Here is a 14148-nt window from a genome sequence, read left to right as displayed (position 1 = left end):
CCTTTACAAGGGAGGTAGCCAAAAAACAAAGGCATGAAATCCACTCCCACCCATATCATCCCCACATACTCCACTCCCACTCACCCCCTCCCTCCCTCCCTCTTATCTTGGCTCCTCTTGAATGACAGGTCATCCCTGCATCTCGCCCACCGCTTGGGTCAGAAGCAGTGTAGCAAGACACAGTACATCCACACCAAGGCCACTTCATTTAATCAGCAAACCCCCTCTCCATCCCCTCATGCAGAAAAAGATAAGACAAGGAGAAATCCCCTCAGGCTACATCAAAATATCATTCACACGTACTCCCTTACCCCCCATCCCCCACCCACTCCCTTTCATACATCACAGCATCATCCATACACAACCATTCTCCACTCACTCCAATCTTCTGTCTTCTTCATTCCTTCCTCAACTGACATTCCCCTCTTTCCCAATGCCCCTTTCACCCCATCCATCCATATCATCCTTGGTTGCCCCTTTATGTTCACTCCTTCCACCACTGCCTTCTACATGTCTTTTACTAATCTTTCTTTACTCGTTCTTTCCATGTGTCCAAAACATCCCAATACTCTTCCATCCACCCTATGTCCCAACTTCCATTCCACCCCTGCTCTCCTCCTCACCTCCTCATTTCTCACTTTATCCAGCCTAGTAACCCCTACCATATTCCTCAGACATCTCATCTCAAACACATTCAAACTCCTCCTCTCTTATGTTCCATGTTTCTGCCCCATACAGTACTGTCAGCACAATCACTTCTTCATACAAACTCCTTTTGGTAACCATCCCCAAATATCTATTTCTCATTACAGTTTTTGATCCCCCAAGGCATTTACTTGCTTCTCTCAATCTACATTCCACCTCCATTCCCCCCTTTCCTGCCACATTTACACCCAAGTATCTAAAGCTATCCACTTCCTCCAGTTTCTATCCCTTAATACTCACTTCCAATTTGCTGCCACATTCTCCACTTGTACATCTCATCACCTTACTTTTACCCACATTTATCTTCAACTTCCTTCTTTTGTACACCTTCCCAAACTCTGCCACTAACTTCCTTAATCCCTCCTCTGATCCTACAATTAGGTAAATACACACATAACAAAAGGCCTTTTCCTTTTATATAGGGGATAGCTGATTCAAAGCATAAGCCCATTCTATACCCATCCAGTACCCAATCATGGGCCCTCTCATTTTACCACCATGTGTATGAAGGGTCCTCCTCTCCCACCTCAGGTCAAAGGCAATGCAATAAGATTCAATGCTTCCACAGTAGGGCCTAACAGGTGGAGTTTATTTAACCCCCCCCCCAGTATATTTTCAACAATTATGTAAGTGCTATTGAAAAGTAAATCTCCAATATCAATATGACATTTGAAAAGTAAAAACAAAATGCTTGAAGGAGCTGTTACTTAATTATAATGACAGGTATATTTAAGGAAAGTATAAGGTATTATATTAATCCATTAAGAGCTTAGATGAGAGGAAAACAAGGGTGGTGGAAGGGTGGGAGTGGGTGCATGCCTTTTGACTTGGCTACCTCCCATTTAAGGGGGAAAAGCCCTTGATATATAGATTGATAAGGTAATATAAGTAAAAGAAAGTAAGATGCATTCAGCAATAAAGCAAATTATTTTTGCTCTTTGTAAGACTAATAAGCATCTTTCCCACAGCAATTGATAGAGTGCTGAAAGATGGCACTTTAGAAATGGACGTTATTATCAACAACAAGACTCTTGATAATGGTTTGAACATCATCCAGCTGGAACAGGCTGTGGGTGCAGCCATGAAGTGCTTTGAAGGCTGTGTTGGTGAGTGTGTTGATCATGTGTGCAAGTTGCACTACATTGACTTCTAAATTTTAGGTAGTTGTAAAATACTGCCATATGCAGCTGGTTTGTTTGAAATTCTAAGCATATGTCAAACAGTTTAGAAAGATTATAACATACTAGTCCAGTTTCTCTCTCTTTCTCCCGTAGTACACCCCCCCCCAACTAGTGGGAACCACAACAGTTGATGTATTATGAATCTTTGATGTGGAAGAGCATTCTCTCACTACCAATCTTTCCCTCCCTCCCTTTTTTTTCTGTCTCTCTCCCCCCTTCCTCCTCCTCTTTGTCTCATTCTCTTTGTGTATCTGTCTCTTTTTCTCTTTCCTCCACCCTCCCTATCTCTCCCTGCCCCTGCCCTTCTTGTTGGTATTGTTATTTTTAATGGATATTTCCTTATCCACAGGTATAAATGTACCACGATCACGCTTTTTACCTGTGAAGAAGACTGATGACCTCTTACTTGTAAAGAGCAACTTGTATGACCTAACTGAAGGATCTCTAACCATGTCAAATGATCGGAACTTCAAAACTACTCCCCTTATCAAACTTGGGCCTAATCATTTTGGTAAAGTTAAGGTAGGCATTTGAGTGTTGATATTTGCTCGTGTGCAGTCATTTTCAATTTCACTCTGTAGAACCATGGGCCAGATTCTAGGACCATGATAACTTATTGAAACATGAAGGAAAGTCATAAATATGTACAGTATATTGATCATTGCTGTGTGATTAGTTCTCTTTAGCTGTAATATGTATTTATGTCTTTTAAGATTATATGCTGGAGATAAACCTAATCATTGTTTCAAACTCTTGCAGGAATTTTCCAAGAGATTTGCAAGTATTCCAGATATGTTAGAACTTGACCATCTGACAGTTTCAGGGGATGTCACTTTTGGCAAAGGAGTTTCACTCAAGGTAATTAGTGTTATATGTGTAAATATTTGCATGAAAGGAGGATTTGAAGAGGAACAGTCTTTAGATATTTGAAAGTATATGCATTAGGTATAGATGAGTATTGGCTGCATATTATTGCGATGTTAAAATCTGCTCAGTAGCATGCAGCTGATACTTTAGGGTCTATATGGGGCACCTCTACAGACCAGAGCCACACATTATTTATTCTGTGATAGAGGAAATCTCTATTCATAGAGATACATACATTTCCTTTTTCATTGAAACTTGTGGTAGGGGAGAAAGAATACTGTCACAGAATGTTTCCACTTGAGTCGTAAAAGGCAGCAAAAATGGGATAGGGAGTGGACTAGGCATCCCACTCTCTGTAGCCCCAAAGGGGACATTCCTAAAAAAGAAAAAAAGAAAAAGAAAAAAAAAAATAATAATAATAATAAAATAAATAAATCAATCAATCAATAAAAAAAGGGCATAAGAGGGTCTGGGAGGAGTTTTCCAACCAGAACCCTAAAGTTTGAGTCTGTTAATGTGTGTGGTACAGATGAGAGTAAAAGGGAGAGATAGGCAGTATGTTTGTGAGAAGAAGGATGTGTTGAAAGGGAGGAGTGAGTTTTAGTTTGGGAGTGTAGTTAGGAGGGTGTCAGGAGTGAAGAGCGGAGTAAGGAGAGAAGGGGTGGCTATATTAGTAAATGAAGAGATAGGTAAGTATGTGGTGGAGTGGAAAGAGGTTTCTTCAAGGTTAATGTGAATGGAGGTGTATTATACAGGAAGGGGAGCTATGCTCGTAGTGACCTTTCTTTGTATCTCGCAACATCTAGTTTGTTCTTAAATTCTTGTATGGTGTTTGCACACACTAATGTTTCATCTAATTTGTTTCAGACATCCATCACTCTGTGTGGATTTTTTTTAACTCTTCTATAACTATTCTTTTTGAGTTTCTTTTAATGTCACCTTGTTTTTCTTTTATCCCACTTTAATAAGTCTTCTTAGTCAAGGATTTCCATGCCTTTCATGATTCTGTAAATGGCCACTACAGACTCTCCTCAACTTACGTTTTAGTTACGTTCCGAACAGCCAAACGTAAGTTGAAAATGAACTGTTATTTCAAGAACTGTCTAGTTTCTGCAACCGGGATTTATTGATAATGGGTGATTTCAATTTTACTGACATTGATTGGATGACCCTTGAACATGGCCATATAGGTAGTCGCTTGTTTGATTTTCTTGGTGACAATTACTTAATTCAGCATGTAAAAGAGCCCACAAGATATGGAAACTTACTCGATCTTTTGATCACTAGCCGCGAAAGCATGGTAACTGATGTAGAAGTCGGTGAATCTGTTGCAAATAGCGATCACAACCTAGTTAGATTCAAACTCCTAAACAATTTTAGAATATATACTTGTGTTTCTAAAATACCCGATTTCAGTAAAGCTCAGTTCATAAAACTACGTCAGGAGCTTCAGCTTACAGATTGGGAGGCAAAATTAAACGAAAGACCTGTAGATCAGATGTGGGAAATATTTCAAAATACGCTCACTAAGATGATTCAAACTTACATTCCTTTTAAGGACAGACGTCCCCCAAATCAGGCTCGCCCAAAGTGGCTCGACAAAGAAACTGAAAAAAGTATTGCTAAAAAGAGACAGGCTTATAAGAAATATAAGTGCTCGGGTGTATCTAATGACTATGAAAGTTATGTATCAATACAGAGAGATTTAAAAAAGACAATAAGAAAAAGAAAACGACAATACGAAATGAACATCGCTGAGAAATCCAAAGAGAATCCCAAAGAATTCTATAGTTACATTAGAGATAAAAAGGTTGTTCGGAATCACATTGGTCCACTATTATCTGCTGACGGTCAACTTGAATATTCAAATGAAGGAATGTGTAATATCTTAAACAATTATTTTAGCTCGGTATTCGTAAACGAAACACCTCAAGGTGAATTCCAAACTGAAACCTGTGAAAAGTCTAGGGTAAACTTACTCGGTACGGTAAATATAACAAAAGAAAAAATTAAAAGGTGTATAGACAAACTCAAAGTTAATAAAACACCAGGGCCAGACAGTTGGCATCCAAGAATCTTAAAGGAAATGAAAAATGAGATTGTTGTTCCATTAGAAATTATTTTCAAGAAATCCATCATATCCGGAGATGTCCCAAGAGAATGGAAGCTAGCTAACGTTACTCCCATATTCAAAAAAGGTGACAAAAAGAAACCAAATAACTATAGGCCTATAAGTTTGACTTCAATCGTAGGAAAAATAATGGAAACTATCATCAGAGATGCTATCGAACATCATTTAGAAAGTAACCGTTTGATAAATGATAGCCAGCATGGTTTCAGACGGAAACGTTCTTGCGTGACTAACTTACTCGAATTCTACAACACAGTTATCTCGAATTATGACAAAAGAAACAATATAGATTTAGTATATCTAGACTTTGCAAAAGCTTTTGATACCGTCCCACACGAAAGACTACTTACTAAATTAGCTTTGCATGGAATAAGTGGTAGCCTATTAGGTTGGACTAGTAATTGGTTGAATGATCGAAAACAGAGAGTTGTTTTAAATGGACAAACTTCTGGATGGAAAAGTGTTGCAAGTGGAGTTCCTCAGGGTTCCGTTCTTGGGCCACTTCTATTCATAGTATATATAAATGATATAGACCATGGACTAAAATCTACTGTTTCCAAATTTGCTGATGATACAAAACTGTGCGGAGTGGCAAATGATCACTCAAACCAATTAGATATTCAAGAAGATTTGGATAAATTACAGCAATGGTCTGAAAAGTGGCTAATGAAATTTAACACAAGTAAATGCAAGGTAATGCACATAGGTAAAAATAACAGTGAGTATGATTACAAGTTATTTGGAAATTCGTTAACAGCACATCCACAGCAAGGGCACTTCATAAATTCGGCGACCCCCCCTCTCTGTCCCCTCATGCAGAAAAATGAGAAGACGGGGAGAAATCCCTTCGGACTGCGTCAAATTTTTTCTCATACATACTTCCTCATCCCCCATCCCCCACCCACTCCCCCTCATGCATCACAGCATCATCTATACACAACCCTTCTCCATTCACCCCTATCTTGTGTCCTCTCCCATCCTTCCTCCACAGACATTCCTCCTTTTGTAATGCCCCTTTCACCCCATCCATCCATCTCACCCTATGGCGCCCCCTCATATTCACTCCTTCCACCTCTGCCTTCCACACTTCTTTTACTAATCTTTCTTCACTCATTCTTTCCATGTGTCCAAACCATCCTAATACTCTTTCATCAACCATATCTCTCAACTCCCTTTCCACCCCTGTTCTCTTCCTCACCTCATTTCTCACTCTATCTAGCCTAATAGCCCCCATCATACTTCTCAGACATTTCATCTCAAACACATTCAAACTCCTTCTCTCTTCCTCTCTCATGTTCCATGTTTCTGCCCCATACAGTGCTCATGGCACAATTACTCCTTCATATAACCTCACTACCCGCCATGCAAGATGTCTTACAATCATTAGGGAACGGGAACTCTGTTTTTTCCACAATTGACCTTAAGTCAGCCTTCTGGCAGGTGGAACTGACAGAGGAATCAAAACCCATAACTGCATTCTCCACTGATAAGGGACATTTCCACTTTGAGCGTATGCCCTTTGGCCTTAAGAATGCCCCCTCAACCCAACAAAGGTTGATGACCCGCATTTTCAGCGACATGATAGGAATCTCATTATTCATCTACTTAGACGACCTCATCATCTATAATCCCACCGCTGCCACCAGTATATTGGCCCCTTCCCATATCTTCTTGGATGTACAGATATGATCTTCTGGTTTCCTTCACTTTATTGGTTAATCTTAAGAAGAGTTCACTGTAGATTTACACACATCTTTGCACAGAGTTTCCAGTATAGGATTATGTCGTTCTACACACAGTTCGCAGTAAATCACCTCCACAACTCACCTTCTCATGCAACTCCAAACACCGGATGTCGTCCACCGCTACCCGCCTGGCTGGCACCAGCTTGCATCAGCAAAATCACAGCCTGCTGTCACTCTCGCCCCTTGTACATCTCATCACCTTACTTTTACCCACATTTATCTTCAGCTTCCTTCTTTCACACACCTTCTCAAACTCTGTCACTAACTTCCTCAATCCCTCCTCTGATCCTGCTACAAGTGCAGTGTCATCAGCAAGCAACAACTGGCTCACCTCCCACTTTTCTCCATTTTCTTTAATCATCTCCAACCCCTGACCCACTACCCTTGCATTCACCTCTCGCACCTCCCCGTCCATGTAAAGATTGAACAGCCAGGGCGACATAACACATCCCTGACAAAGTCCCACCTTTACCTCAAACCATTCACTCTCTCAATTTCTAATCCTAACACAAGCTCTGCTACTCTTGTAAAAACTCTTGACTGCTCTTAAACCTGTCCTAAACCCACACTGTTCCTCACCCTCTGTTCTTCTCCTAATCCTCTCAATCAAGACCCTCCCATAAGCCTTTCCAACTACACTCAACAAGCTGATCCCTTTGAAACTACTACACTCACACTTGCCCCCCTTTCCCTTGTAAAACATAACTATACAGGCACTCCTCCAGTCCTCGCACTCTACCCTCTCAACAAACATTAAATAACCTCACCAGCCATTCTTCATGGCATCCATCCAACCCAGGTGCCTTACCTGCTTTCATCATCTTAACAGCTGCTTTCACTTCATCCTTCCATATTTCTCCTCCATTTTCCTCACTTATCACTCTCATTTTCTTAGCGCTTCCCACTGCAACTACCTTTCCCTCCCTATCCTCCTTCACATTTAGCAACTCCCTAAAATACTCTGCCCACCTTCTTCTCACTGCCTTCTCTTCCATTCTCATCTCTCCATCTGCACCTTTTACCTTTTCTTCTCTACTTGATTTGCCTCCTCTTTTTCTTTCAATTTCCTTCCAAAACATCTTTTTATTACTTTCAAAATTTTCTGTCATACTCTTACCCCATTTAACATCTGCTCTCCTCTTTGCTTCCTTTACCTTATGCTTAACTTCCCTTCTCTTTACTTAGTACCTCTCATACGATTCCCTCATCCTAATTTGTAGCCAATCTATGAATGCCTGCTTCTTCTCTTCTACACCTTTCTTTGCTTCCTTGTTTCACACACCATCTTTGCACACCTTAAGACTCCCTCCTTGAACCATTCCCATTCCTCCTCCACTCCTAGTTCTACTCTATCCTTTACTCCCTCCCACTCCTCTCTCAGCTTCTTCTTGTACTCATTCTCCTTTTCTTTCTCATTTAAGCAGTTCACTCTATGTACCTCCCTACCTTCTGTCCTTTTCCTCTTTCTCCACCTATTCTCCACTCTCAATTTACTTACCACCAGAAAATGATCTGATATTCCCTTACTCTCTCCCCTTAGAACATGTACATCCTTAACTCTTCCTACTATACTCCTGGTCACCACTATATAGTCAATTAATGCTCTATCTGCCACCCTTTCATCCACCACCCTCTCCCCATGTGTACTTATGCTTGACTTTCATCCTAAACACTGTATTTGCTATCATCAACTCTCTTTCAAGACACATCTCCACCATCAATTCTCCACTATGATTTTTACCTGGAACTCCATACTTCCCAATCACTCCATCTATTGCTTCGTTTCCTACCCTAGCATTAAGGTCTCCCAATACAACTACATTGACATTTCTCCCTAATCCGTCTATGCACTCATTTATATCTACTCAAAATGCCTCCCTTTCCTCTACGCTCTTCTCACTACCAGGTCCATACACACTTACAAAAGCCCACATCTCCCTTCCCAGCTTCACCTTCATCTACATCAACCTTGATGAAACCTCCTTCCACTCCACTACCTGCTTACTTATCTCTTCACTTACTAGTATAGCCACCTTCTCTCCCTCGTCCCCTCTTCACTCCTGAGTACCTCCCAGCTACACTCACAAACTCAGAGTTGCCCTTTCCTTTCATTTTATTTTCATTCAAAGCCAGCACATCCATCTTTCTTCTCACAAACATACTGCCTATCTCTTCCCTTTTACTCTCATCTGTACCACATCCATGCACATTAAAAGACTCAAACCTTAGGATACTGGTTGGAAAACTCCCATACCCTCTTATGCCAATTTTATATTGTCCTGTTATTATTATTATTTTTTTTTTTTTTTTCCCACTTTTTGCAAATTCTATTATACTACATTTCTTAATGTTAAAGTTCACTTCCCACTTTTGACTCCATTCCCAGACCTTGTCCAGGTCTCTGTAGTGATTCACAGTCTTTTCCTGTACTTAAGTAGTTTTGCATCATCTGCAAAGTTCATGTAACATTCTACACCATCCATGTCATTTACATATATAGCAAACATTATCGGAGCCAATACTGAACCCTGTGGGACTCCACTTATCATTTCTTCCCAAGTAGAGTTTTTATCTCTGAGTACCACTCATTTTTCTTGCATGCAAGAAATCTTCCATCCATTTCAGCAATTTTCCTTGTACACCTGTTATTTTGAAGTGCATATGGGGATGGTAGAGGAAAGGGAGGCTTTTTGGATAGATTTAAATGAGTGCCTAGAGGGTTTGGGAAAAAATGTCAGTGTAGTGGTATTGGGAGATCTCAAAGCTAGGGTAGGCGATGAACTAATAGATGGAGTGGTTGGGAAGTGTGGAGTTCCAGGAAAAAATTGTAGTGGAGAATTGATGGTGGGCTGATTATGCTTTCCTAGATTTACAAAAAGCCTTTGACAAAGTACCACATAAAAATTATTAAGAAAACTGGAACCCATAGAAGGGATACAAGGTAAGCCACGAAACTAGATGGAGGATTTCTTGCATGGAAGGAAAATGAGGGTAGTGCTCAGAGAAAAGAGTTCTACTTGGGAAGAGGTAATTAATGGAGTTCCACAGGGATCAGCATTGGCTCCAATAATGCTTGCTATTTATGTGAATGACATGGATGAAGATATGAAATGTTACATGAGCTTCTTTGCAGATGATGCAAAATTACTGAGGAAAGTGAATACTGAAATGATTGTGAATCGCAACTGAGAGATCTGAACAGGGTTTGGAAATGGAGTCGGAAGTGGGAAGTGGACTTCAATGTCAAGAAATGTAGCATAATGGAATTTGTAAAAAGTAAAAAAAAAAAAACAATATCAGGACAATATAAAATCAGTACAAAGGAAGTAAAGAAAGTGATCTGAAGAAAACCTGGGAGTAATCATCACAAATGACATGTCTCCTGATAAACAAAATTATTGGAGAATCCTACAACTTGCTAAGATCAATGAAAGTGGCTTTTACCTACTTGGATGAAGAAATGGTGAAGAAAATACTAGTCACACTGATAAGGCCTAGACTGGAGTATGCTGCAACACTATGGTCACCCAGTACCAAAAAGAATATAAAGGAAATGGAAAGAATCCAGAGAGCAACTACAAAGATATCCCTAACACTTTCAAAACTGTCTTATGAGGAGAGATTGTCAAAACTAAAATTACCGACTCTGGAACAAAGAAGAGAAAGAGAAGACTTGTTAATGATGTATAGAATCATGAAAGGGATGGAAGTCCTTGATAGAGAAGACTTACTAAATTGGGATATGAAAGGAAACTCAAAAAGGGCAGATATAGAAGAGACCTAAAAAAAAAAAAAGAGACAGCTTTCCACACAGCATGGTGGATGTCTGCAATGAACTAGATGAAACAATAGTGTGTGCAAAAAATATACACCAATTTAAGAGCAAACTAGACACTGCAAGATACAAAGACAGGACACCACGAGCGTAGGTCCCCTCCCTGTAAGCTACAACTAGGTAGGTAAATATCTATGGTAAGCAAGAGTGTAGGCAGTCGAACTGGCAGTTGGCAGACCTGACAGGCAGTGACGGCAGTTGAGCTGGTGGGTAGGCAAGCTGGCAGATGGCAGACCTGGTAGGCGAACTGGCAGTCGTGCTGGCAGGCAGCAATGGCAGGTGACCTGGCAAACAAATGGTGATAGTTGATCTGGCAGAGAAGTGACGGCAGCCAAGTGGCGGCAGATCCCTGTGATAGGCAAGAGTGTAAGCAATTGAACTGGAAATCAGCAGACGTGATAGACAATGACATCAGTCGAGCTGGTGGGCAGGCGAACTGGGGATTGTGCTGACAGGTAGTAGCGACAGGTGATCTGGCAGATCAAGTGGCAGTAGTCAATCTGGTGGTAGTCAAGTGGCAGAGCTGAGGATCAGGGTCCCCAAATGTTGACCAGCCTGTATTAGGCTGGTGGAAGTAAACTCTGATGGAGAGTTAGTTTTATTTAGCATTGAATGTTGGGTGCCAATGTTATGATAGGGTTTGCACTAAGGACAAGAAAAGGGGGAGGAGACAAGATGGTGAGGGAGGTGACAACTGTGAGTTTCAAGTTATGTCCCAACATGGTCTGCTTGCAGGGGAGGGGGAGGTGGGGAAGCAATCTGAATCTTCGGCGTTCATCCAGCATTAATATACATGGACAGGTCATGACCCATGCTCCTTTTTGGCATGAGGTCAAGTGTGATGTGTGGGAAGTCAGAGGCAAAACATTCTTACACTGGTGACTCATGAAGACAAAGGGTATGCGTTCCTTAATGAATCCAGTGTTCATCTTCATGTGGCTGGCCAAGGTGCAGGTTAGTCATCACTGGCCAATGCTGGTACCGCACGTGTGTTCCTCATGGAGGCTTTGTCACACCAGTGGGCCTCAAGGAAGTTTTGGAATGAGTCATGCAGCTGGGTGGCATGAACATGTCCCATGGGATCACTTGTGGGTCAGTAAAATCATGGGACAGCCAGAGAAGAGGAGAGGACAGGAGAGGACAGGAGGAGTGAGGACTACTTCCTAGCAGTCAACTTCAATTGCATTTCCCCCAATTTTTCATATAAGAGTAGGTAACTGACAACTGGTCCCCCACATTCTACAACCATAAGCAACTAATCAACACAAACATTAGTCACACATCTCTTCTCAGAGGTTTATTTGGTGGGAAGGGAGGCAAAGATCATCACCATCTGCTTGAGGTGCAAGTTTCCAGTTAGTGAAACACAAAAACAGTAGTTTTTATTCCCAGTCATCATGCTCTCCTTCCTCCTCCTTTGTTGGCATTTTGTTACTAAGATTTGGTAACAACATAGGTGTAAGTAAAATGTTACTCTTGTAATTTGCTTTGCTACTGTACTGTTTTCACTAATGCAGTGTGTGATTTTTATATCAATTTATTGTCTTTGTTATTTCCAGGGTACTGTGATCATTATAGCCAATCATGGAGACCGGATTGACATTCCTGATGGAGCTCAGTTGGAGAACAAAATTGTGTCTGGAAACTTGCGGATCTTGGATCACTAGTTCCTGTTGTTCACATAGATAATACATGTGATCTCTCTGTCACCTGTGCAAATCCAACAGAGTAGCTAAACATATGGTTCCCCATCACTTCAGTTTGTGCAATAAATCTGTTCTTCACCCTGTCATATGAAGAGGGGTAACATAATGCAGATGCTTCCTGCAAAAGTGTCTTCTTGACAGCAATAACTAGGCTTATTACCTTTAATGAATCTTAAAAACTTCTGTTCTTCATTCATCTTGCAGCTGGAATTTTTCTTTTATGTTTATATCAACCTTTTTTGCCTAAATGCTCATCATATTTCTGTAGTTTGTTTTAATGATGAGTACCATCTGGTACAGAAAGGATTAAAAAAATGTGCATTGTACATTGAAAAAATTAAGATTTTGAGCATATATCCTCACACCATACCCTCTTTTCTTTTTTAAATGATGTCTTTCACCTGTGCCCAATGTCTTTTATGTTTCCTTTTTATGTAGTATATCAATGGATAACCCATTCCCTTCAGTGACTTTTAGTTTAATTTCTTTATTTATTTATTTTTCTAAAGCCTCACATGATCTTGTAATTTTTTTGCTCATGGTAGGTAATCTTCTCAGTAGTATTTACTTTTAGCAAGAATATTGCTTCTTTTGGTGGGCATTATTTCTTTGTGATCAGTATAAATTTTTATAGGAATTACACAATATGCTCAAAACTGAAAAGACAACCTATATATGTTCTTCATTGCACAATGAAACAGTTTAAAAGGAACTGGTTAGTTAGAATAAACATGTGTATAACAGAGACCTCAATCACCCTCATAAGACGAGTGCCCAAGTCAGAAAAAATATATATATATATATATATATACACCACCCCTTATCAGCACCTTGAGGATGACACATCCCCAGCCCCACCACCACCACAATGCATGAATCAAACTTATTAGAAAACCTATGCTGTAAGGCTTGATTTCCATTTTAATTTTTTCATCTTTTATTTGCATGATAGTAAAATGAATTGATGGAAAGATTAATCACATGGTTTGGGAGGTAGTTGAGCTGAAATCCAAAAATGCAGAAACTAGTTTGTTTTCCTTGTGTTTTGACCACTGAAGATCAAAATGTTGGGGATATAGATTAGTTCTTGATTTTCTTCATGTTTCAAACATACAGTCTCCCAAACTATTGGGAGTCTTGCATGGGCATTACTCACCCCACACCCACATATATATATACATACATATATATATATATTATATATATATATATATATATATATATATATATATATATAATATGTGGTTGTGGGGGGGTTGTAAAATAAATTCTTGGCAGAGGAGTATTAGTATAAAATTGTTATTGGTACTTTCATGTGCCATATGCAAGTAGAAAGTTTGCCCCACACTTTGCCTAGATATTGAAGATTCTTACCTACATAATGTATAGGGAGACTTGAAAGAAGAAATTTTGTATGAGGATGAAAAAAAACAAAAAAAATCTGGCTTCAACCAGGTTTCCAGAATGCATGAAGGAACATGTAAAATTGAATTTACTGCCATAAGTATGTGTGAATGCCAGACATAAGCAGCTTCATAGTGGAGTGAAGATGAAATCATGTACAGTTGAGTGTACACATTTGTAGTTTGTATGATTTATTGAAGGTGGGCATAATAAATATTTTCAGTTAAGATTTGTTTAATTTCAAAACCTATTCTATTTATATACCAAGGGCTTTTCCACCTTACAAGGGAGATAGCCAAGTCAAAAGGCAAATACCCACTCTTATTCATTCCACTCCCATCCATCACCTTTTATTCCCTCTCATCTTAGCTCCTCAAAACCTATTCAGAATTGGAAAATTGGTCACCCATGTACATACTGTACATACATGGATATCAAAGGGCCTTTTCCCCTCTTATAAAAAGGGGCCAAGTCAAAATACACACTCACCCCACATCCCTCCCATCTTAGCAACTCACAGATAAAGGGTTATCCTTCTCTCTTGCCATACATACATACAAATCAACAGTAATGC

At 39.9% G+C, this 14148-nt stretch overlaps 1 protein-coding gene across 4 annotated transcripts in view; it reads left to right on the top strand.

Annotated features, from left to right (window-relative positions):
- UGP (UDP-glucose pyrophosphorylase) overlaps positions 1–13801 on the top strand; it is a 154376-nt gene extending 140575 nt beyond the window's left edge. For all 4 annotated transcript variants that reach the window (XM_076187476.1, XM_076187477.1, XM_076187479.1 and 1 more), the window contains 4 exons: positions 1674–1811; positions 2236–2408; positions 2646–2744; positions 12024–13801. In XM_076187476.1, the coding sequence (XP_076043591.1) occupies positions 1674–1811; positions 2236–2408; positions 2646–2744; positions 12024–12131 (518 nt within the window). In that variant the 3' untranslated portion in view covers positions 12132–13801. The remainder of the gene's footprint in view (positions 1–1673; positions 1812–2235; positions 2409–2645; positions 2745–12023) is intronic.
- The last annotated feature ends 347 nt before the right edge of the window (positions 13802–14148 follow it).

The sequence above is a fragment of the Oratosquilla oratoria genome, chromosome 6, assembly GCF_046742065.1.
Source record: "Oratosquilla oratoria isolate Oo_2021 chromosome 6, ASM4674206v1, whole genome shotgun sequence".
NCBI lineage: Eukaryota > Metazoa > Arthropoda > Malacostraca > Stomatopoda > Squillidae > Oratosquilla > Oratosquilla oratoria.
Note: the sequence above shows the minus strand (reverse complement) of the source record. Positions and strands in the feature narration are given on the sequence as shown.